This window comes from Drosophila montana, unplaced genomic scaffold, assembly GCF_035044405.1.
Source record: "Drosophila montana isolate Dmon_TW-CO22-7 unplaced genomic scaffold, ASM3504440v1 contig_2127_1, whole genome shotgun sequence".
Lineage (NCBI taxonomy): Eukaryota > Metazoa > Arthropoda > Insecta > Diptera > Drosophilidae > Drosophila > Drosophila montana.
The window spans coordinates 251,577-276,687 of NW_026997035.1; the positions used below are offsets into that span (position 1 = coordinate 251,577).

Below are 25,111 nucleotides of genomic sequence, written 5' to 3' on the forward strand. Positions count from 1 at the left end.
AATTTGATTGCTTGTAAAACATGTTAAATTCTTATGCGGCAAGAAAATCCAAAAAAATTTTATGTTTCTGGATTTGGTAGAATTTATATGACACGAGGCGTGGTCCAGGTTCAGCCTGTCGGCGGCCTGCCAGTTCCCTAAAGAGCAGTCCATACTTTTATGATTTGTATTTATATTTTCTTGTTGTGTTTGATCTTTGGACCCGCTGACTCACACATGTGAAAACTCTTCACATCTTTGTACAACTCATAAATGTGATGGCCTTGGTAATGTTTTTATTTTTTCCCTCGGTTCTGTTTTTATTTCGCTTAGAATGTTGTCTTATGCCACTCATGTGGAATATATTATTGTATGTATTATGATATATATATATATATATATGTACATATATATTTATTTTTTTGAAAATGTCAACGCTGCTCGTTTTTATGCCTCACATGATGGTCGATGACATCGTTGACTTAACACGCCTTCAAAAAACAAAAGGACGTAGAACTGCATAGAAAGCACCTTCCGGCAAAGGCATAACCCAATGTATAATCGTGTGAATTTACGACCTGTCGATGCGACGAGCTGCTTTCTCTTTAAGAACAAAAAATTTAAGTGACTACAGACGTTGAATAAAACCATAGCACGGACTTTGAATTACCAATAAATGCTTCCATGTCATAGGCCAAAAGTATAAAATGTAAATGTAATATATAGAGCCCATACATATTTTTACTTTCACCAAAGTGTAAATGCAACCTTTAAGGACGTGTTTCTAGAAAATCCTGATGCACATTAGGCTTTTAAAATTTCCCGTTTATAAAAGAAGTTCACTTTCGCCAAATTCGGTCCGAAATAAAAGTTGTGAAACAACTATTTATAATTTAAATACCGCTAAGGTTTAGTTTCTTATAAGAAAGAAGGGATTTTTCGAAAGTGTGAAAAAATATATTTAATTTAAATACCATGAGAAAATTGAGTGTTAAACTAGTTCTAACAAAAAGGAGAATATGTTTTTTTTTTCTTACAAGGCAAATAATAATTAATTTATCATAAACAACAAAACTAATGTAAGCCCTCTATAAAACTTTTTGTGAGTTTAAATAGTTGCTTGCACGAAATTCTGTATGCAGTTGGTAAAGAAATCTCAGTTCAAGTACAATCACAAATGGAACTCAAAGCTGAATCATCCAAAAGTCATCTTCGACAGTCACCCAATGTCCGTAACTAATATTCAACACACATCTAATGACAATCGATGAAATTGAATGCCGCACAAGACAGTCATGTTTTATTTAAATCAGCTTTGATTGCCAGCTACCCCTTGACATAGATATGTATGTAAGTATATCAATGCCATATAAATGCATCGCTTGCGCGTAATTTAAATATTCGGAGATAATCATCGTGAGGCTGTTGCCTGGTTTGCTGGGATGTTACTTATTATTGGAGTGCAAGAGGCGTTGATGACGCTGACAATGAGGATGACGACTCTGCCACCATGTGGCAAGCATTGGATGAGCGCGAAAGATGAAAGCGCAGCGCCGACATCAACTGAATTGAAATGAATAAGCAGCAATGATGGAAATGGGGCCGAAGATGGGGTAGCTAACTGGGGCCGGGGTGCGACCAGGGGTATGCCAGGCTGGCAGCGAAAAGGGCAACAACAAAAAGCAAGCAAAACGAGTGGCACTTGAGCGCCAGAACAAGCCTAAATAAGTGGCCGCATAAAGAGGCGACATAAATATGTGTGCGAAAATTATGCAGATAAGCAGATACGCAGCCCAACAGATACAGATACAAATATACATAGATACATTTCTATGTATGTATGTGTGTGTGTTTGCAATTTGCGTTGCTAATTTGACAGCCGTCAATGGATTTGTCTTGCTTGGGCGCTGGCTGCCAAGGTGTTCCAGTTACATTTCCTGGCCGGCTGGCTCTCGGATTTGGTTTGAGTTTGGGTTGGGTCACGTGCCTGGCTTTGATGTTCCGTTTTTTTCTCTCTCTTAATTTTTGTGTGCCACAGCGCAGCTAATTAGCCAGCGTAGCGGCTGCGGCAGCAATCGCTCAACACCACTCGCCAGCAGCTGCTCGCATAGGGCCCGAAATAAAATTTAATTACGCAGATTTTTACGCCTTTCGCTCATTGCTCAAATAACACATTCAAAATGCGAGTGTGCGTGTGTGTGTGTGTGTATTTGTGTGTGTGTGTGTTGGCAGCCAAGCGACTATTTCCTTTTGACATAAAAATGCGTTTTTAACAAGCATTTCAACAAATCTGTCCACACTGCACACAATTAAAATGCTAAAAAGCACCCGAAAATAAAGGCGCAAAATTCCGAAGACACAAGAACGAATTGCAAATGCTTTACAAAACATTTTGAATGGGGATGAAATTTTTTTAAAAATTTTCTATACGCTTAAAAATATTACAATAAAATAAGCTTTTTAATTTTTTAAAATTCTATTGAGCCTTTAGCATAATGAATATAATACCCTATAGGTAAACTGTAATTGTACATTTTATAAGGAACCGCAATTGCTCTACAAGACTTTTATATTTTGGTTGCAAATTTTTAAATATATTATTAAGCTTAAGCATAAATAATACAATACCCTACAGGTAAATATAAACTATTAAAGAATCACAAAAGGGCTACAATATTTTGTATATTGTGTTGGATTTTTCAAATATTTTACTAAGCTATAGGGTTAAAAAATAGAATGCACTAATATAACTTTCAAGATGTTTCCGAATTAAAAAACTGTCTTTAAACATACAAAACTCAAAGATATTTCGAGTGACATAAATGATCTTTAGTACAAACAAGTGCGATTTATGGGCCGCATGGATATTTCCTAATATCAAAAAAAAATTAACTGAATGTTACAAATGTAATCAGGAATTTGTAATACCCTTTTTAATAGCTACTTAATATGAATAACGAGGTGACTGCGACGGCCAGTGAGTGTCGTGTTTGTGTGTGGGTGGGAAAGTGGTGAGGGGGTTGTGGGAAGGGGGGAGGGTCAACGTCACCCCTTTTCGGGGCAATGAAGCGCATCCGTGGCTGATCAAAAACAGCTGCGCACATGACGACGAGCTGTACAAAGGAGCTCATGGCACTTGCTGCTGCTGCTGCCTTGTGTTTGGCTTCAGTCTGTTGTTCTTTTGACATTTCAACTGTCATAAATGGCAAATGCAGTGCGTCGCCTCAGTTGGCAGCGGCGCATTCGCTGCCAGTTCCAGCCGAGCGCCTTTAATGCTCATGTGGAAAAGATTCACATGTTGGCCCCAAATGATTGACATACAACGAATGCTGCCGCCGTCGACTGACAAAATGCCGGCGCACCTCCAAGTGCCAGCAGCAGCATCAGCAGCAGCAGCAGCAGTTCACATATTTGCAATGGGTCCCTACTTCAATTGCGTCCCTGACTGCCATTGAAGCCCCCCTTTGCCCACTCCATTGCCAGTTGCTATTGCGGCCACGGTTCCATCTGAGTCTCATTCTTGGGTTCTGTGCGCCGCCTGTGACGACTGACTGTCAACAATTGGCGTGAAGTAGTTGAAGCTTATTGTTGTCGTTAACAGCACCCCAACGCCCCCTCCCTGACGAAGTTCAGACCCCCGTTTAGCTACATTTCTTGTTCAACTTTGCGGGTCTCGTTTGCTAGTTAACCAGCCATGTCTTATGTGCTGGCTAATTAATTTCAATTAAAATGCCTAGACTGTTACTCAGGCAGCTGGAGGGAACTGAACGGGCAGCCCTCTACTCTCAGTTACTTTGGCAAATGCAAGAAATTCGCATAGACCTTTTAATTGATTTACGGCTGTCAAGTAATTTAACTAATGGGCAAATGGAAATTTTATAATGAAAACATTTTCACATTTATGCCAGCAACTAATGTGTGTGTGAAATAAAGTAATTCCATAAAGCCAATCAGAGAACAACAGTTGTCAAGTTCACCAATTTGAATAGAAGTAGAGAAATTGACTAAATAATTAAGCAATAATTTGATATAAGAGAATATGTTAACCCATAACATTGACAACAAATGAGTTTGAGAACTGATTAAAAGGCTGCCTCCGAGGGTATCCTTGATATACCCAAAAAATGTTACCCTATAATGAATTTCTTCAATTCTATTTAAAAATAGAAAAGGAAACCTCATCAGACTTACTGCATTTAACAGACATTCTCCAATATCGTAAGCGAGCATCATCTGAATGGCTGTCCACACATCCCATTAAGCTCACAGCTGGCTTTACGGTAGGTCCAAGGGGAAAGAAGACTCCTGATGATGCCCCGGCAATTGGTTCGCTTTAACAACTGCCAACTTTGCATGTGGCTCACATTTATAAAAATCAATATTTTGCCCAGCCATTTCGGATGGGCGTGGGGGAAAGGAGGAGTGTGGATGGTGGCGGCAGCACGTTGCATGCCCCATTCAGCTAGACAGCGTCATATAACTCAGCATAAAAAATGTCAACTGTCTGCGACACACAAAACTTATTTGTCATGCAATTTTCTCGAACGCCTTAAGAGGCGGATGAGGTTGAGCTTGAGTTTGAGGATGTGAATCGAGGATTGAGGCATAGAAACAGGCGGCACACATGGCACACATGGCGCACATGGCGCACGGGCAAAAAGGCAATAGGCAATGGCAATCTATACATGTCGATGGCCACAGCCAGAGAACCAGTTCTGCCAGACATAATAACTTATGGCGATTGGGTGGCAGCGGCAAATTGTGGGCTGCGAATCAATAACGTCAATTGATGCGGAGCAGGTGACAGTCCAGGCCTGGCTCCAGGCATCGAGCTCCACTGGGAAGCCTGACCTAGGCTTACAGTTAGTTGCAGCACAAAACCAGTTACTTAGTTTGTCAGGCAAATAAACGTGGAGCCAACTGTCTGCCTCTTGTTGACAACGGCCAGCTAATTGGTCACATTACTAAAAACTGTTAAAATATGAGTGGCCAACTGGCCCAGCCGCATGGCTGGAATCGTATATTTTACACACAAATGGCTTCATCACGAACTAAACTTTAACTAGAGCTTTGCTCAAATCTCGCTGCAGCTAAAGGAATTGAGCTGACACAGAGTGAGAGAGAGATAGAGAAAGAGGAGATCCTGCCTCTTAACGTGGCACATTAACACTTTAACGTGCCATAATTACCCAGAGCCAACAACCTGGCAAATAAAATCATGTACACGCGTAAAAATGTCAGCCAATGCCTTTTTAAAAGTCAGCGAGCAAGTTAATTGTCCGCTCAAGGTAGCCAAGGGACAGTCAGGCACTGTGGCAAGGTACGGCCAGGGGCAGCTGCAGTCAAGACAGCGACAACAGCAAAAATCATCATCATCGTCGTCATCCTCATTCTCAACCTTATTTGAGTTGGAGTTGGAGCCCTGACAAAGTTGTAAGTTGTTGATGTTCCCTTGGTTGTTAATGTGGCTCGCATTGTTGCTGAGGCCATTTTAATGCGTCTGACAACGATTCAGTGACACAGTGGGGCGCAGCCAGAGTTTTATGGGAAGTTTCTTTACAAAAAAACGATCAAAAACTGTATTCCAAATAGCCGCTGGGCTCAGCGGACACTAAAGTTACGTTATTAGATGGTAACTCAACTTTGTTTTAAGAAGAAAAATTATAAATGCCATTAAAGTACTAACAATATGTGTCTCTAGTATGAGTACTATTTTTAATCATTTTAATTAATATTTATTTTTAAATATTCTAATGTCCCGTCTCATTTTCGCGCATGAGCATTATTGAGTACTCCATTATGAGTATGGAGTACGCTTATGAGAAGTATAGTACTCTAATGTTCGTCTCGTCTTCGGATATTATAGATACTCCTCATGCTTTACGTAGAAGTATTACCGATTTTCCTACATAAAAGTACATAATGTGATTATGAGTGCTTTAGTAATCTAATGATCACCTCGTTCTCGCAAATGAGTATTATCGAAAATCATTATGCGTATGAGTACACTCTTATATTCGCCTTATATTCGAGTATGCGTATAACCGAGGTTCATACTTAAAGGAACTTATTTTGCTTATGAGTAGTCAAGTACTCTAATGTTCGCCTAGTCTTCTCGTATGAGTATTACCGATACTCTTTCTGCTTACGAGTACTCTAATACTATTATGTTCGTCTCGCCTTCGCGTATGAGTATTACCCAATTTCACACAAAGAGGTACTTATGTTGTCTTTGAGTATTTGAAGTACTTACAGTCCAGCAGGCAGACTATTTAAAAGTATATCTTTCAAAACTATATTCACGCGTAAGAGCTTTTGATAGTTGCTATAGATATCCTGTAAATCCAGCCATAAACTTTATTGATCTTCATTATTCGAGCCTTATGCAAAAGCTGTTTGTCCAAATTGAACCATAGTACAGCGCATAATTACAATTCCACACCTCGAAGCAGGCACCAAAATCAAGCGAAGAGCAGCTACGCGCCGGGAGCGACGCGTCGCTAATGCCAGATCGTCAGATCGTTAAGTGAATTCATATAAAAATTCCTTAAATGTCGCATTATGACAAAACGATCGTTTCAGAGGCGCAGCAAAACGGGAGGAGCGCTTGAGAGACCAGCGGGCCGTCAGACAAGCCCAAACAACATGATTTTTATGAAGAACTTTGTCGACGACAAACAGCACACAAAAAAATGTTAACTGGAGCCTGTTTGGGGCTAGGCTGGCGGTAGGACAGTTGCACAGAGTGGGGGACGTCTGCGTGATAAAAATGCTTAGCACACGGCACATTTTGTAAACATGGACAACATGACTGAGGAGCAAAAAAAACAAAAGGCCAAGGGCAAAGGCAGAAACTCTCGATTCCGATACCAAACTAACGATTCTCAACTTTAGCTCTGTCACAATTTTTGTGTTTCATTTTTTTTTTTGTTTTTTTCAAAAATATTCCGCATTATTTTCGTAACGTTCGCAGCTTCGGCAAAAGTCAGAGGCTCGAATCACGAACATTTTGTGTCGTCGCCTCTTCCATTTAAAATCCCTTTCTGCTCTGTTTGCCATTTTTGTTGTTTATTTGTGTTTGTTTTTTGTTTTGTTTATTTTTGGCATTTCTGTGGCTTTTGGTCATGAATCATGATTTATATGGTTTTTTTTTTGCTTCTTTAACTTTTCGACTGCTGCACAGGACATTTTCACTTTGTTGTTGTTGTTGATGTTGGGTGCTGCTGCTGTATAAGCCAAGTTTGGTATTTAGACGGGCGGCGACAAAAATGGCTTAGTTTGTTGCACACGTTTTGTTTAGCTACCACCAGCAGCAACAGCAGCAGCACTTGGTGGGAACTTTGTACCACCATCCACTGCAGTTGTTGTAGTTGTCTGCCTGTCTGCTAGTTGTTGCTGTTGCTGTCGTACTATGCCGGCTGCCGGCATAAATATAGACACATTCACAGTAGGTTCTGCATGTATTTTGCCAGTCGTGATTTGAAGTTGATTTTGTGCCACAATTGTACAACTTTTTAAAGGCCCAAGCCCAACGCACGATATCAAATTTAAATATTTAGAAAAAAAAGAGGAGTTTCTTAAATGTTGTTCAGTTGGTTGAGACTCAGGTGAATCGGTATGCGAAGAAAAATATATCTATAGATAAGCACAAGCATATTATGATGATTAGTCAAGATCAGTATCTAAATAGTTGCTAAGTATTCGAGAGAGAAACTAGGAAACATTTCGTAATGTTGAATTTTATATTATAATATTAATAATATATTATATACATGCTACTCAAAAATCTGCATACTGGGGCTGTGAGAAACTGAGGCATCTGTCTACCCTATTCTAAGTAATTTTTTTTAACAATAATTCTTTTGGTTTTTTATTAAAATATATATTATTCTATCATTAACATTATGGAAATTTAATGCAATTTTTAAAAGAAAGATTTTCAACAATATTAAAAAAAATATAAAAAGAAATGAATGCAATTTTTAAAAGAATGAAAAAAACTCCTAATAAAATTCTAAACATTCTATAAAAGTCAACAATTCTGAAAACAGACAGAACTGTATAAATACTATAATAAATTATAAGCTACCTTTAAAATAAAAAAAAATAAATTCCTAGCTGAGGGAACTGAAAACGTTTAAGTTTATTTAAATAACTTTAATGAATTTAACTATGTCAAACCAATTCGGGCTTGATGACCAACGCAGCGTTTTGAAGCTATGTTTAATTGCATATATTATGTGATATCACAGGAATGTCGGCTCTTGAATTGCCTTTTGCCACAAGAGTGACGGCAATTATTTAATTTTCACATTTATTAATTGATTGAAATTCAATTCGTTCAGTGATTCGAGCGTCCTTTTTGCCAGCGTCCTTTATCCTGTTTAATAGCCTCGAGCATATTTCACGCTCGTTTCGCCTGCCGCTTTTTTTACAGCCATTATTTTTTTCCCATTTATTTTTCAATGTTTTTTTGTATTTGTTGTTAGCATAAAACCGGATATTGTCAGCTTTGCTGAGGCGTGTGGGCCAAGTTAATTTGCCTCGCCCCGCAACTCCCATTTGAGCAGTTGTCAAACGAACTGAACCAGTTTTAATTAGGTGATGCAAAAAATTGAATTATATTCGTATTTTTCGTAGCTTCCAGTCGGAAATCAAAGACATACTTGTACTTATTCGTATACTCTTGATATACATACTTTATAAACATATATTCAATTTAAACGAAATAGAACACTTGCCTTCAGTTTTTTCAATATATTATATTTATTTTCGCCCAAAGGATCCTGTTGCAGAAAAATGTTTGCAAATGTTTTTTATATGGCACGTGGATCCGATTTGTGTTAAACTGCAACATTAAAGGTTATTTATAAAATATTATGTTAACAAAATAAATCGAAAGAATATATATTTAAAAAAATACATATTTAATTTTTAGCATAGAAAAACTGTATGCGGTATTTAATGTACAGCAAGGCAACAAATATATTCACAAGGGTATTTAATGTTGAGCAAAGATAAATGTACTAATCTTTCTGGTTTTCAAGCCAATTAACGGCGAAACATTTGCAGGGACTCCGAGAGAAGTTACCTGGTTTCTGCGTGGGCAAGCCAATTGGCTGACATATGCGGCAGCTTTCAGGCGATATTAATGCAAAAATCATAGAAAATTAATTTAGACTTGAGAAGAAAAAAATATTGCCAGTTTGTGGAGGCAAACCAATTGCATTTGCCCGATTTTCCTTTGAACATTTTTCTTTTGCGAGCTGCGGCAAGGGCAACTTCCATTGCATATGTTTGGCTACGTGCGCTTTGCCACGCCTCCCTGGCCACATTTCCCCTGCGCCAAGTTTCAATTAAAGCCACACAATTTGAGGCACTTGCACTTTAAGAATTGCATTAAGATTCGTTTGGTTGGGTTTTGCTTGGCTGCTCAGGCAAAACTTCCGTGTACAGAATTGAGTCTGAAGCTATCGCGGAGACTGGGACTGGGATTGGAACTGAGACTGGGACCGGGTACTGGCTCTACGTGCCTGGATTATATTCTAGGGCCAAAGAGCCATTCGCAGTTGTAGTTGCAGGCGCAATAAAAATTATGTTATGCATTTCACGTGCAACAAGTTGAAATCATAACAAGCCCAAGTTGCACTAAGAAAAATACTTTTATAACGGAAATGCAATGAAAATATTGAAAGAGCCGTTGTAGAAATTGAAAAGCAAACATTTTTACAAATCCTGTGTGTGTGTGTGTGAATGAGTTAACAAGAGACAAATACATTTCCTGCTACAATTCCAGTTTGCAGTTGGAGTTGCACAGTTGATATTGTTACTGTTAAATTGAGGTAGACACCAAGTTAAAATAAAAGCCTTTTAGCTTTTTTTTGCAGTAGTTGAGGTTAGGTATTGTTTGAGGTTAGGTGATGTTTGACGTTAGGTTATTTTTGAGGTTGGGTTATATTTGGGGTTGGGTTATGTTTGCTTTCATAAATGTAATAGCAGATAGACTGTTAGATTAAAGTTGGTGAAATAAGTAAGGCTGGAGAAATTTTTGGCTTGTTGTCTTTAAAATTACACATAACATATTCATATCGATTTCAAGAAGACAAAAAGCTACAGATAGATCACCTTTAAATTGATAAAGAATTATATTCTCTATTGGCCGGAGCTGTTAGTAGTAGGCTCATAGTTTTTAGATGAGATGTAGTTTAAAAATCTGGAATAAAACCAAATAAATTGCTGGGAAACGGGTCAGAGTAGTTCAGACCTATGTCTGGAAGGGAGCGCAAGGAGAGTGAGAGAGAGTAGACCACCCGGGCAAACTGCTACGAAACTAGGCAAAGTAGTTCAGACCTAGGTTTGCAAAGGGGTAGGTTACTTGAACTAGACTTGCCGTAAGATGGCCATGAACGATAAGCTGCAGGTATTTCCATCTCGGGCCAATGCGGTGCTAATGAAGCAAAAGATTTTGGCCGCCAAGCGTGGCATGGGTCTGCTGAAACGCAAGCGTGATGCGATCGATTTAAAGCTGCGGGAGATCAAAAGTCACATGTCCGATAAGGAGGAGCAAGTGGATAATATGATGCGCACGGCCATATTCTCGGTGGCCAAGGCAAATCTGTTGGGCACGGACTTCAAGCCTGTGATTGTGGCCGACAGTCGTGTTGCTACTGCATTTCTACGGCGGCGCCAACAGAAGATTGTGGGCATCACATTGAACTACTTTGAACTGGAGGTGAACGAACAGGGCGCCTTTCCGCTGGCAGGGCTCAGCTGTGGGGGCCAGCAGGTGCAGAAGGTGCGCAAGTACTTTCAAATGGCGCTAAAAGAGATCGTCGATTACGCATCGCTGGAGTACATGTTGCGCATGATGATGCAGGCCTCGCATCAGACCAACATGCGTGTCAACGCTTTGGACTATGTGGTCATACCACGGCTGAACAATACATCCAACTACATCAACGGCGAGCTGGAGGAGTTCGAACGTGAGGATTTTTATAGACTCAAACGCTCGCAGGCCAAGCAGCTAGAGGCCAAGATTGCCTTCACGGAGCTAATCAAGACCAAGAATATGACGCAGGAGGAGCTGGCTGCCTATATCAAGCGCGGCGGTCACTTGCATCCTGTCGCCGATGTGGGCTTCGATGCCAACGAATTTGAGAATGAATCCGTGGAGGACCGTATGCGCAAGGCTTACCTGCAGCGCCACTCTGAACATCGCATTCCATTGAAACGTGGAGAGGAAATACCGCCACCGGATCCTAATGCGGCTGTCTTCCTGCAGCGCACAGTTATGCGTGATCCCCGCTCAAGCAAAGCCAGTTTCATCTCCCTTCGTACACGCACCAACATACCGAAGCAGCCGGGATCATCCGCATCCAGCGATAGTGAATCTTAAGTTTATTTCCTACTTTATAATAATTAGTTGTGCTACTCATAAATTAATCATTAAATCAATAACGATTCATAGAGAATTGTTTATTTAACTGAACTTTGTGAAATAGCAAAGGAGACATCTCACTGAACCCATTAAGAGAATTTATTCTTGAAAACAAAGGAATAGGCAATAGGAAAGGGACCCTTAGACCAAACTCTGTGGTTATTAGTTTTACCTTGCGCCTTATATACATATAACCCACATCTTATCAGCATCGTATTAATTTATTATTTTTTGGAAAATAGTTCTGTTTATCAAGATATCTTTGCCATATTTAACATATATAAGCTTCACAATTTTTTTCACATATCTGCAAGGCCATAAGACAAATGTCATAGATGGTATTTCATCTTCGGCGTTCCGAAAATATATTTTCGTTCTGTAATATTATTATTACTATCAAAATTTGACTTGAGTTCTTGGGACCAAGCAAAAACCTCTGACTCAAAAAATTTCAACTTTCTGACTCTAGAGTTTTAGTTTTAGGTCTTCATTAATCAAAAGATACGGTATATTACATATCTATGCCATATGTTACCTATATGACACGATAAGTATTTACCTGATCCTTTTTCACATACGCGTAGGCATGAGGGTTTAGTGTATCATTTTGTGTGGCCATAAATATAATTTGATGACAAATAGATGGCCAAAAGCGGCAACTCTGCAGTTCCTATTGCCTTTTAGGAGTTGAGTTGCTCGTTAGCCAACATTTCACCTGCAATTGAAGTTGGCCAACTATGCGGCACACACATGTTGCAGCCACGGAGGGAAGGGCGATGGCTGCAATCCATTGCCAGTGCGTCTTTTGTGTTGACAAATGCATATTACAAAATGCAACTGGCCATAATAAAGGACGTCTATTACGACACATCAGAGAGGAGCAGACATAAGGAGGGGTTCGAGGCAGAAAAAATAAAATATACACACACAAACTTATAACACAAATACTGTAAGCATGCAGCACTTTTTGCTCTTGTTGCTGTTGTAAAGCCTGCAACACAAAGGCCAAAGCAACAACAGCAGCTTGCAACAACAACGACAACAACTTGCAACGTGCGCTGCGGTGAACTCACGTGTTAGGGAAAACAAAACAAAATACCAGCAACAACACAAGCAGCGGCAACAAAGCAGGCGCAATGCAGGAAAAAAAAAAGAAATACATATAAAATGCTGCAACAATTGGCAGCAACAACAATGAGACAACAGCAGCAGCGGCAAGAGCTTGCAGCATCCACAGCGCTGGGGCAGCAACGGTAGCTCCAAATAATAAAAGGATGATAGTCAAAGTTTAATGACAGTTCAAATGATGTTGCCGCCGCAGTCAACGTCGGCAGCGCAGTTGGCACCGCTGCTGCTGCTGCTGCTGTTGCTGCATTGCTGCACTTTGCAATGTGGCGCTGCAAACAAATGCATGAGGTTGTATACAAAAAAGAGCGGTACTACAACTATCTCATCTGCTTTGTATGGCAAATAAAACTAAGTTTAATAATAAAATTAACTATTTTTTAAATTAAGACAATGTAACTTAAAACTATCTCAAATCTTAATCAAGCATTTTAAATCAAATCTAATATATTTACGAGTTCACCACTTTATTGTATTTATAATCAATAATAAAATTATTGCCAATGTTAAAATGATTTTGATTTTGACTTACAACAGATAAAAATATTATTTCCAATGTTAAAATCCTTTATATTGATTTATAAAAGTGTATAAGAGCTTCGTTGTAATTTTAATTTATTTTCATTTTTTGCATGTATGATTCGATTCCTTTTTGTGTTTTTGTATTTTGTTGTTTTTTTTTTTTCATACATTTTTTCCGTGTGCGCTGTGTTGCCATTGATATTATTATGATGGTTGCAGGCACAGGCGCAGGCACATGCAACATGATGTTACAACATGCGCTTGAACATAATAAATTTTTATGCATGATTTCTCACATTGCATGTGATGGCTGCCACTTGATGTGCCTGCTGATGCTGATGGTGCTGCCGCTGTCCCTGCCCCTGCCACATGGGGCGTATACGCGCGTTTGGCAACCCAGCGAATGAGAAATGTGCATTTTAAATATTAAAGTAATTTATGCCAAACATATAAATAAAGTACAAATCGTTAAATATTTAACAGGCAGGCTTTAAAAATAAAATTGCACAAAAGCAAACATTTTATAGGTTTCATTTTAGTTGGTTTGTGTGCCCAATTTTGCGAGTGGTTCCTGGCACCCATTTCTCATATATTCTGCAATAGAAGTCATTAAAGCACTAAAAATGACAACACAAAATAGAAGAGTGTTTGTGCCTTGGTGCAACAAGATCAAAAGGCCAGACAGAGACATCAAATGGGAAACGCAGATGCGGTACACAAAATCAGCCCAAGATTTAACAGTGGGCGGAAATGAAGAAAAAGTGAATTCATGAAATCTCAGATACAACGATATTATATATAGATATTTACACATACTTTATATCGATTTATGTAGTGAAAAATATTAGCATGATCAATAACTGAACCAGTTTATAAAATAAAAAAGGAAACCAGCATAATAACTAATCGATAGTTTCGTTAGCAGCGCAATTAAACAACTCTCTGATATTAGTCGCCCGATTTGCGCTCAGTCAACCATGGTGCAGATGGGCCAAGCAACTAATCTCTGACAGCTCGTTATGCCAAATGCTAAAACCAATGTCTGAGCATCACAGAGAAGGCTCCCCAGCACCCCAGCCAATAACTACATCATCATTTGTCGGCGACTCTTTTAAGGGAACTGGGTTGGCGTCTGAACCAGAGTAGGGACGCGGAAGGGGACCTGCTTGTACAATCAAAACACTCATAGACTTGTAGAGCTTGTACACATGGTAAAATGATTTAAGAGCTCATGCCGCGGCGATCATAATGCGGATGTGAATAAATGCTGATCGTGTATGGCCAGAGCCAGAGCCAGAGCTAGAGCCAGAGACAGAGCCATTATAAATCGCCTGGCACTTGTGCATTATGCCGCTCAATCAGCCTGTTCCCAAAAACCCCCAACTGCCAGCTGTATTTCTGGTTCGTTGGAATCATTGTGCAGCATTTTAATTGCAAAATCACATTAGCATAAATTTGTTAAAAACATTTTCAAGTGAAGTTATGGCAGAGCAGCACTGTGCCCAGCACTGGGCCAGAGCACAATGACATTAATAAGCAATTACAAAACAGAAAATAGCAACTGCAAATTACTTCAAAAGGCTAAAAGCGTATGAGCTGAGCGAGCAGGCACCCCCAGTCAGCCAGACAGACAGCCAGTCAGATTGTGTCCGTCTCTGTGGGCAGCATACCCCTCCCTCTCTCTCTCTCGCTTTCTAGTATATCATCATCATCATACTTTATATAGAGAGACGAAGGCCTGCGTTGGCCCAGCTGTCATACGTCTTCATAGTGGCTGTGATGGCAAAATGACCCCCAGTTACGAGTAGTTCGCATTGCAATATGCTATGGCCTGTTATACCCTGTTTTAAACGAGCTAGGCGGGTATATTAGCTGCAGTGTTTGCATATAGTATGCTCAAAATAGTATGAAAGCTACGCTACAGGCGAACTGTATCTATATCGAAACCTGTAGCTGCGCATTTATCTGAATTTTCATCTGCATCTTAGCCCCCGAAAAATGGTTTCTTAATTTTAGTAACTTTTAGTTCTCTTCTTACAAATTGTAAAAACTATTTTGCAAAAAATTGTCTAAAATTAAAAATAAATTTAATTGCAGTTATATTCGTAAAATCTGTATCTGCAGCTGTGGCTGCATAGCAGACATTGGACACAGGGTAACTCGCAGTCGTGCGCTGCCAACAGCAAAGTTTTTGTTTGTTGTATATGTGTCTGTATCTGAATATCTATATCTGTATCTGTATCTGTAGCTCTATCTGTATCTGTGGCTCCGTTAGCTGACATTGCACTGTTATTGCTTCAAGTGGCTTCATTCATTCACTGCAGTCTCTGTCTGTTCTGTCTGCTCTCTGTCTTTGCCGCTAGAAAAAACTAAAACTGACGCCGCGCCACGTCAGGCACGACAATGAGCTGACTATTTAATGTCCTAGCAACAGAACCTACTCCGTTCGCCCTACTCTCCTTCTACTGCTCTACAAAACTCTGGCAAAAACAAGAGCAACCTTTATTAGCAAAAAGTTTTGTCGGTCTAAGCCAAGAGAAAGCGCCGCTGGCTGTGTTTTGTCCAATAGACGAAAAGGGTTTCTATTTATTAGCCAACTGAGTTGCCGTCTGTGACTATTGCTATCTTTGACGTATCAGGGAGGGGGTCATGAGCAGATTAGGCAAAGACAAGGCACAACTCAACTGCTGTGTGGGCAGTGGAGCTGACAGAGGGAATATTGTCGGCTTAGCTTGACATTAGTAAGAGAACTAAAAGCTGGCAAAAGAGTTGTAAGAATTTATTTCTGTGCCCCCAGAGCTAAATCAACCAATCGCCTAGTAAATTAATTACACTGACTCTCAAATGTACTCAGACATGGTTAATATATGAATAATGGAAAAAAGGATTTTCACTGAAATTTTGGATCTAACTTTAACCAGTTAGAAAAATATTTTTCGAATAGCTTTTTAAAAAGCTAATCATGATTTCAAGGAAGATAAATAATTACAATTAAAAATTGTATAAGGCTTTGTCTATATTAAGTATTTAGAATATATATTATTATAGATCATATTTAACATAAATTTTCCTGTTCTAAAATTGTTTTACGGCTCGGATGACGCTTCTCGAAATATATTGGAAAAATAAGAATTAAATTGTACAATTAAAGCACAAAACATCCAGGAACTAGAGCCGTCTAAAGGCCAAAATGAACCCAATTTTTTCGCTAACCTAGAATTCGATGCGAGCAAATATCTGAATATTTATTTAACATTTTTATATATTTTTATCTTATTTCATATGCGAACAATATCTTCACCTACTGTTTGGTCTCTTAAATTTAATGACAATTGAAACTTTTTCTTATCCAGAGCACTACTCTATAGAAAGCAATGCTAATTCTTGTATAACTCATCTGCATAGTAGCTGCCACTTGCAACTGGAACTGGAACTCGAAGTGTTCTGGTGGTGGCACAGAAACTGGCTACGCGGCCGCAGCTATCTGCAGTTATGTTGCATACATTACGCAACATTTGGCGTTTTGGTTGTTGCCACAACAACAGCAGCAACACCCTGATTATTTGCTGATAATGATAGTAGTGGCCCGAACACCACCCACTCCACCCGAACCCGGCATACAACTGTGCACCAGCAAAACCCAAAACTAGTGGCAGCCACCGCAAAATTGCGTTGACAATGCGCGACTGCGACTCGATTCGACTTGTTGGCTGCGCTTTTTGCCAATTTCGAAAATGAAAATGGGCACACAAACAGCAGTGGAAATTGCCCCCGCCTGGGCATAGATATGAGCGACAATTAAGTGTTTGCCGCATAATGATGTTGCCCGTTTTTACAGCATGCAGCAACAGCAGCAGCAGCAGCAAGTGGCAAGCAGTTGTTCGGTGGTAGCATGCAGCATTTCGCCAGTTGCAGTCACAGCAACTTTTTATCGACATTAATACACGTCGCAAATATGCAGAACGCTTTTCGGGGCCGACAACGTTGCGGATGTGGCGGCTCTTTGCGGACTTTTTGCGGCCCCAAAATGTCGCCGCATTGCCTAATGACATAAGTTCCCCACAGTCCATTCAGAAACTAACTCCCAAAGCTATTTAGTACAGCTTTATGGGCTTGATAAAAGCACATAAAGAAAAGACAACGATAAGTAGTTCGAATGAGCTTGTTTTTAAATCATATTTGAGCTGTCCTTAATTGTTGAAATACTTGGAAATTTATTTTATATTGGAAATTTAATTTACTTTGAAAACTAACTAAAATGTTGTATTTTTTATTTTATTTATTATTATTTTATTTATATTTATTTCATCTTATTTTGTTTTTTTGTATTGCCTATTTTAAGTTCTTCAATGTTTTTTTATCCCAAAATAAGTTAGAAAGAAAGAATTAGAAAATTCTTGGAAAAAACAGTTGTGGAATTAGGTTCAGTTTTAATAAAATTATGTAAATTAGAAAAGCAAACCAACTTCTTAGGAATTATTTCTATACCCAGTCAGATTCTCCTCAGTTCTGCGTTTGTACGATTTAATCTTTCAATTTAAAAGCTTAACCTTAGAATCACATTAATAAGATGCAATTAAAGTTGTTGATTCAGAGTTTTGTCTGCAGTTTTAAGTGCCGCTGAAATTTAATAAGGCATATCAGAATTTTGATTGGACAAGTGCATTTCCATGTCCTTGCGCTTGTTTTTCTTTTATTTGTTTCTTTTTGGTTAGGTTTGAGGCGGCGGCGCCTTGAGAAATATAAAGCCATTTGCGCTGTCGGGGGTGCCATTAAAAGTTGGATAATATTTTGTTAACAAAAATTAAAAAAGTCACAATACAAGTGAATGTCATGGGGGCAGGAAATTCAAAATGTCTGTGGGTCGGTTGTGGGCGGGTTATTGTAATGGGGTCCGGTTGCTTGGGATCTGTTACTGCCACTAGGCTGACCGTTTTGATTGAAAATCCAATCTCGCCGCGTCTGAGTCTGAGTGGCTCATATGTGCAGTTCCCACAGCAATTAAATTTGAACACAGGACGACGCAGGATAACAGAGAAAACGAAAAAAAACGACCAACAAGAAGAAGAACAGTTGACATGCTCGGCAAACAAACAAACAAGCGCAAGAGGCAACAACAACAAGAACGACTAAAAAATGGAGGCAGCCAAAAGACAACCGCAGACATGCAGCAACAACAACAACCAGATTGAGTCGCACATACATATGTGCCCCGCCTACCAAGCAGAACAGAACGGGGCCAGGACTACAGGCCGGAGGAGGACACTCTGCTCGGCTGCTTTTCGGGCATGAAGAAGACATCGCAACAACCACAAAAGCGAAGGCAACTGCTCTTCTGCCATTTTTTTTGTTGTTGTCCTTTTGTGTGTGTCCTGTAGTCCTAGAAACAACAACTGCAAAACTAAAAAGGACAACGGGCATACAAATAACATTAAGCCGGCGAAATCAGCAAAAGGCAAAAGGACTCGCAAACCGACTGTCGATGCGGGCCATGAGCCCCCGGGCCAGGACCTGGCCCAGGACCCCACTATCAAGCGGAGCTATCGCCTCGACAGACTGGCAAAAGGACATCATCAACAGCAGCAGCAGCAGTCCGTATTGAAGGTGAAAGCGCTCCATAGAGCCATGACAATGACAATGTACTCCACTCCAGCCCGCTCACCTACAGCCTCCTGGCCCCGTATGCCGGCTGTGTGTGACACAAAACTGGCATTAGGCAAGGATTTGCGTTGATTATGGACAGCAATAGGTTTTAGCTTTAGCCATTTTCAAATGAAAAGACAATGAAAGGTTTGTCCACACACCAAATCTCTGCCACCTCGACTCCAACTCCAACTTCAATAAGCAATAAGACAATAATGCCATAAAGAGCCCAATTTAATCGGATTGCTGGGAAAAGTTAGGTTGCTGCTCCGGGAATTTGTTTGTTAAAATAATTACATAGCTTTGATCAGAATATTAGCAAGAACTAGGAATTCATATCCAGGGTGCAGCTTTGTTAAAACCACGCGTCTGTACATTTGCATTTATCTTCAAGGGGGCTCGATCCTCACACTTCTTATCATACTTGGCTTCCCAAGCATTCCATATGACAGCATCCTACTTGACATAATCAAAAGACATAAGAATTAATTTAAAATCAATGTGAACTACCAAAATGTTCCATTTCTTTGTTATTTTGGTTTAAGATTGCTGCTGAATTTGAACCGGTGACCAGCCTGATATCTCTAGGCTAGAGTAAAATGTATGTGGTATTAATGCTGATCAATAATATATTTGAGGCGAACAGGCTTTCTTATTCTTCCGATTCACACATTAGCAAGGGGTATCGTGGGGTATGAAAAGCAAATTCAAAAGAGTTTAATCGTTTATAGAGTATATATACCAATATATTATTGGCCTTTTGTTGGAAACTTTTGTGATAGAGCGCATTATCACGCAATAAATCTACGCTTCTTCTGACTTTTAGAGCGTACGAATAGTTGATTTTATTACTTGTAAAGAGGTTTAACTTTATGGTCGATATAATCAGTTGGTCTTTTGCGCTGTGGACTTTGTTTTGGTCACATGTGTTGGTAAGTGGCAGATAACTAACAGCTGGTCACACCTTTTTCGCCTATTGACAGCTTCATTTCCATATGCTAACTCCCAGTGCCAGTTATCGGCTTTAACAAAAGTTCACACATAACAAAATTAGACGAGCAGACGAGACCAAATCCAAGACGAACCCAAACCCAGACCGAGACTAAACAAAAGAGCTGAACGAGAAATGTGTGAGCTTCCCATTTAGTAAGGCAGCTTAGGTACATTTTCTGGCATCATATGATAGCAAGAGCATCTTGTTTTGTATCTCTCTCTGTATTGGCTTTATCGGCTTTTCCCCCGTTAGCATTATGGCTGAAAATGTCTTCTAATGACTCATAAGATTAAAAAGTAATTTTCTTGTTATGCTGCGCAAACGATTTTTGTTCCACCGTTAATTTTTATACATATTAATATTGGAAATGAAGGGAGAGCATCGAAGAAAGCAAGAAAAATAGAAAAGGAAAAATATTCCCGAAGCAACCGAATAAACATAAATTTGATGCACAAAATTGGGTCATTATTGGCAGCACCGTTCGTTGGGTTCCCAAAAATATGAAAGAAAAAAACCAAAAATTTGTTTTTCTTCGATTTTTGGATGTTTTTTTACTGTCGTAAAATTACGCCAAACAAATTCATAATTTTCGTTGTATTTCGTTTTATGATTAGCACGCCCTAAACGAAACCCCCGAGTGGGGGAGCCCGACACAATTTGCGCCCATTTATGTTCATTTTAGTGGGCTGGGCAGGGGTGAGGGCGGCTCTTAATTATTAGCCGGGCTTTTTTATGACCCGGCACAGTGGGCGGGGCGCATGTAACTTGCTGGCAGCCAGACAGACAGAGCCGCAGAGCAGACCAATTTCTGTGGTTTCCAATTCAACGCACTCTCAATTAGAACGTCTAATAAATAGTCTGACGGGGGCGACACTTGTGCGACACTTGGCAAAGTTTTTGGAATGGGAACGGGAACGGCAACGGGAACCGACTCTTGGTCTGTGGGGAGGTTCTTCTTTGCCTCTGGGTGTCATTTCTGGGCGTGTGGTGGGGGTGTGCCATGTGGCCTGTATCGCACATTTAACTAATTAACAATTAAAACTGCCAGCCTAGAAAAAAAAAAAACAAAGAAAACAGAACTACACAACAATATGCGGCCCATTTAAAAACGCCTAATGAATTAATAATAAAATATTTTTTTATGTCTATGCGGCCAGTGGAATGGCTTTTTAAATGATGTTTGCCACAATTTTAAATGACAGCCAAAGAACATCATCTACATAATGTTCAAAAGCAAATTATGGTGCCTTGGAAGAGCTGCGAGAAAAGCAGAGCATTTAAAGAGCAAATAGATTGGAAGTGGAAATAATTGAACCAGCTTTGGGTTGAATGAAATTGGAGGCGATATAGAATCCGTTTTATACATTCAGTTGGGCTTCTTTAAGATTTTCGAGACATTATTAGAATATTCTTTTGTCTTCGCAGGGGTTTTGTCCTAAGCTTTGTGGTCAAGTGATAAAAGATATAACAAAAATAATACTTTTTGGCAGTGTTTGGTAGATGATTTATAAATGTGAGACAGTCTTTCAGGCAATCACAATAGTAATTATTCCTAAACTTTCCACCGCTAATGCTTAAACGAGCACTTTTAGCCCACATAGTTATTGCCAAATGCCTCTTAATTCACTTTCAGCTGAAACACAAAGCGAATTTTTAGTACAATTCCGTATATTCATACTTAATCAGATACGTTTCACATCAATGGATTTAACCTCAAGATTGCGACGCATTCATTTGCAACATGGGGGCATAAAGCAAATATAACTCAAGCAAGACAAGGTGAGGCACACCAAGTGCGACAATGTTTCCGGCGACCTTTGACATGCAGCTGTGCCAGCGTGTGTGTGAGAGTGTGTGTGCCATATGCCACATGTCATGTGCCCCGCACAAAACATGTCACTGCCCATTTTATCCTTGCTTCCTGCCACCTTTTGCCCAAACATTGAGAACCTGGTTTTTGGGTTTTTGGTTCTGGCTCTGGTTCTGGTTCTGGCTCTTGGCCACACAATGACACAAAGACCCGAGAGCGCACATAAAAGAAATTAATCAGATTTTTATTTAAACGCCCAGCCATGGGGCGTCTACCAGCTGTGTGTGTGTGTATGTGTGTATGCGTGTGTGTGTGTATTGTGACCATTGTCCCTAACAAAAACCTCCAAATCTCTCAGCATTTTGTGTGCAATTTTTGTCAACATGTTGCCCCGCACAACGTTTGCCTGCCCAGCCTCTCCCTCTCTCCTACTCTTTCTCTCTTTCCCTTCCTCTCTGATATCTCTGCTATCTATAGATATACTGCGGCCATCCCATACTCTTTCTATGCCCAAACACAATTTTCAGCCCTACTGTCAGTTTTGTCAGTTTTCTGTGGAATTTTTCAAACCCCTCATGAATGATTTTAGCAGATTTTTATATTTCCACTGTGCTATTGTATAAAAACTCGTTGCGTCCAGTCAAGCGCCCATCCATCTCAAAGCATCTATACCGATCTCTCTACACACACACACACACACACACACACACTGTGGTAGTCGTATCTATGTAACTCGACGTTTATCCATGCGTCGTTCCTCTATCTCTGGCATATTCTCTTGGTTCGTGTGGTTAGTTTGGTTTTGTCATTACAATTGTTTGCGTTTTTCCACCGTTCAATGAAGGTCCTTTGTTGTTAAGGACTCGCCACAAAAGGAGTTACGAGCAGCCAGACGCACGGACAGACAACGGAAACCGCTCCGAAAAGTTGCTACCAAATATTTTGCTGTTGCGTATAAAAAAAATGAAATAAATAAAATAACAACATTTTTGTGTGCAATTGAGTTAGGAGCAGAGTTCCTCCCAGAGAGTTATGGCTAGCATTTTCATTGTGTGCGAAAAAGAGTTGCATGAAATACAAGTGAATCATAAATAATGCAAATAAGTAGCTCGGCATGAATCACTCAGCGCATTTTGGTTTTTGCTGCTAACGAGGAGTTGTTTTGTTTTCATTCTTTGCTAATCCTTTAAGCGAGTTTTCATTTGTAATGTTACTGAGAAAGTTACAATCTTTTTGTCTATCGCTAACAGAAGACACCCTTATTTGCATTTTTAAAAATTAATTAAAATATATTTGCAATATAATATTCTTATAAATGCTCATAGTAAAAAATAAATTGTAATTCTGTTGGATATACATACATCTGTCACCCACTGTACATTTCTCATCTGGCATTTATCGAGATCGCCTGGTTGCATCTATAGTATTTAAGTTCACTTTTATCCCTTTAAAGAAACAGGCCTTTTAACAAAATCGAAGCTGCTTGCTGGATATCAATATTCAATAAATAAATAATTAATACTTTCAATTATTTTAATCGGCATGGAAGAATAATATTCAAATAAATATCTCCCTTATATTCTATATCCTTTACTTTTCTATACGTTTTACTCTAGGCTAGACGTATGAAATTTTTCTTATTAGAATTACTTTCTTTTTAGCATACATTGTTTTTAACTTTTCTATCCTCAATTTCTTATACATTTTATAAGGCTTATAATTTTCCTGGCCTACATTAAAGTTGGCTTAAAATGTTCTTAAATTGTTTGTTTTACTTTCCACTTTGCTAAATCTATCTTTGTTATATTTTTTATTTATTTTTCAATTTTTTGTAATATTTCTTTTCGATTTTCATATTTTACTCTCGTTTAAGTTTCGTCTTTTTTTATTTAATTGTTTTTTATCTTCATATTTCTGAGCGGCTTTGTGTTTGTAAATTTTACTTTTATATTCTTGGTGTCCATCTTTACAGCTTCTTAATTCCAACTCTTGTCCGTTTTTATATTTTTAATCCATAGTTTATGTGCTTATTTTCCTTACCATTTCTTGCCTTCCTTTCATTAGGCAACTTTCGCTTAGTTTTTTAATGCTCAGCCCTGCCATTAGTATCTTTTCCGACTTGACAATCTATTTTCTTTTCTCTTCTCATTTGCTCCTGCTGCCATTCCATGTATTTTTTCCAAAATTGTCACAACTTTTTCTACACTTTTGCCCATACTTAGAGAATTATCAGCACATTGCACCACAAAATGATGGCACAAATGTGTTTTTAAACCGAAACTTGCCAAGAGCTCGAGGTTCTCACTTATTTTACAGCATATTAGTTATTCGCCATAAACAAGATGCGACGGCCAAGGCGGCGCCACGGAGCTGCAGCTTCTGTGGAAAGATAGGGGGCGGGGGAGCCAGCCAAGCACAAAATTAGGGTTGCCTGGCAGGATTGCCACCAGCACTGATATCATCATCATTATGAGCGAAACCTGCCACAACTTGCAAAACACAAACCAAATTGTTCAATGGCGCCGCAAAAATGACCAAAAATGCGCTGCCAGCAAAGGCGCCAACGCCGCCGCCATTTTTATTTGCAGCACTACCACTTCCGGCGGCCATTTGCACGACCGCTCCACGCCCCCGCCCATTCAATTTTGTGTCATCTTGCAGTGGCGAGCCAAAAGCTGCAAATTGATGGCGACTGGCGCACATTCAAAACGCTTTCATTATTGTCATAAGCTGCGGCGACGTCTACGTCTCTACTGCTTCTTCTTTTTCCTGAAGATAGCGCTGAAAAAATTTTGCAGCGTACTTTTCGATTTCCGCTACGTAATATTCAAGTGATTACCAACGCAGCCGCGACAGCCTCCAACAGGAAGCAACAAAGTGCGCTGCCAACTTTTGTGCTGACGTGCGCTGATTTCATCCATAGACTCGATTCGGACTTGCTCCTACAACTGGCCGCATTATTATACCCTGTAGCCTATAGCCGGGGTAAAACATAAGGGTATCATATACGAACCCAACCCTTTGAATAATTGGACTCTCGGCAGAAGAAGAAACTGCTGACCACTTAGACTCTGAACTAGCTTGAAGAGCCCAACCAATCCACTTATGACCTTATTGATCTCAGAGTGCTTTAAATTAAAATTTTTAATTAAAAATTTTTTTAAATTTAAAAGTTTTTGGCTTAGCCTAAAATAAAACATGTGATATGCAAAATTATGGATAGTCTTGATAAAAAAGCGCTACAAGGCAACTGCAAGTCGTGCATGCCCAACTCTTCAGCTTCTTGGTTGTTTGTGTTGCTAAGTGTACCGAGTATTTCGGACCTCCGACGGGGTTCAATGACAAAGTTTACTACCACTAGGTATTTATAACTATTATTTATGTGGTGGCCCTGGACCTGCTCCTCCATTTTAAATGCTCACTGATGCGCAACGAATTTCTTAATGGTGCAATTTGGCGTTTTATGTCTGAAGTTTAGGCAAAAGGCGATTTCGGCTGAGCGGGCGCGGCGAGGGCGGGCTCTTACTGCAGCATTTTTGATGTACGCTATCGCTACGTGCATAAACTTTTTGCAAACAATTATGGCCGAGGTCGAGCCTGA

The 25,111-nt window shown here is 39.5% G+C and overlaps 1 protein-coding gene and 1 long non-coding RNA gene across 3 annotated transcripts in view; one reads left to right on the forward strand and one right to left on the reverse strand.

Moving 5' to 3' along the window:
- Positions 1 to 25,111, reverse strand: part of LOC135427167 (uncharacterized) — a 203,575-nt gene that overhangs the window by 42,736 nt on the left and 135,728 nt on the right. The window lies entirely within an intron of this gene.
- Vha36-2 (Vacuolar H[+] ATPase 36kD subunit 2) lies at positions 10,149 to 11,467 on the forward strand. 2 transcript variants are annotated; one of them, XM_064680561.1, is made up of 2 exons: positions 10,149 to 10,345; positions 10,400 to 11,467. In XM_064680561.1, exon 2 carries the CDS (start codon positions 10,430 to 10,432, stop codon positions 11,372 to 11,374), a length of 945 nt encoding a protein of 314 aa, XP_064536631.1. In that variant the 5' UTR covers positions 10,149 to 10,345; positions 10,400 to 10,429; the 3' UTR covers positions 11,375 to 11,467. The 2 variants fall into 2 exon arrangements, with proteins under 2 accessions (XP_064536631.1, XP_064536630.1); XM_064680560.1 differs by having other exon boundaries at positions 10,149 to 11,467.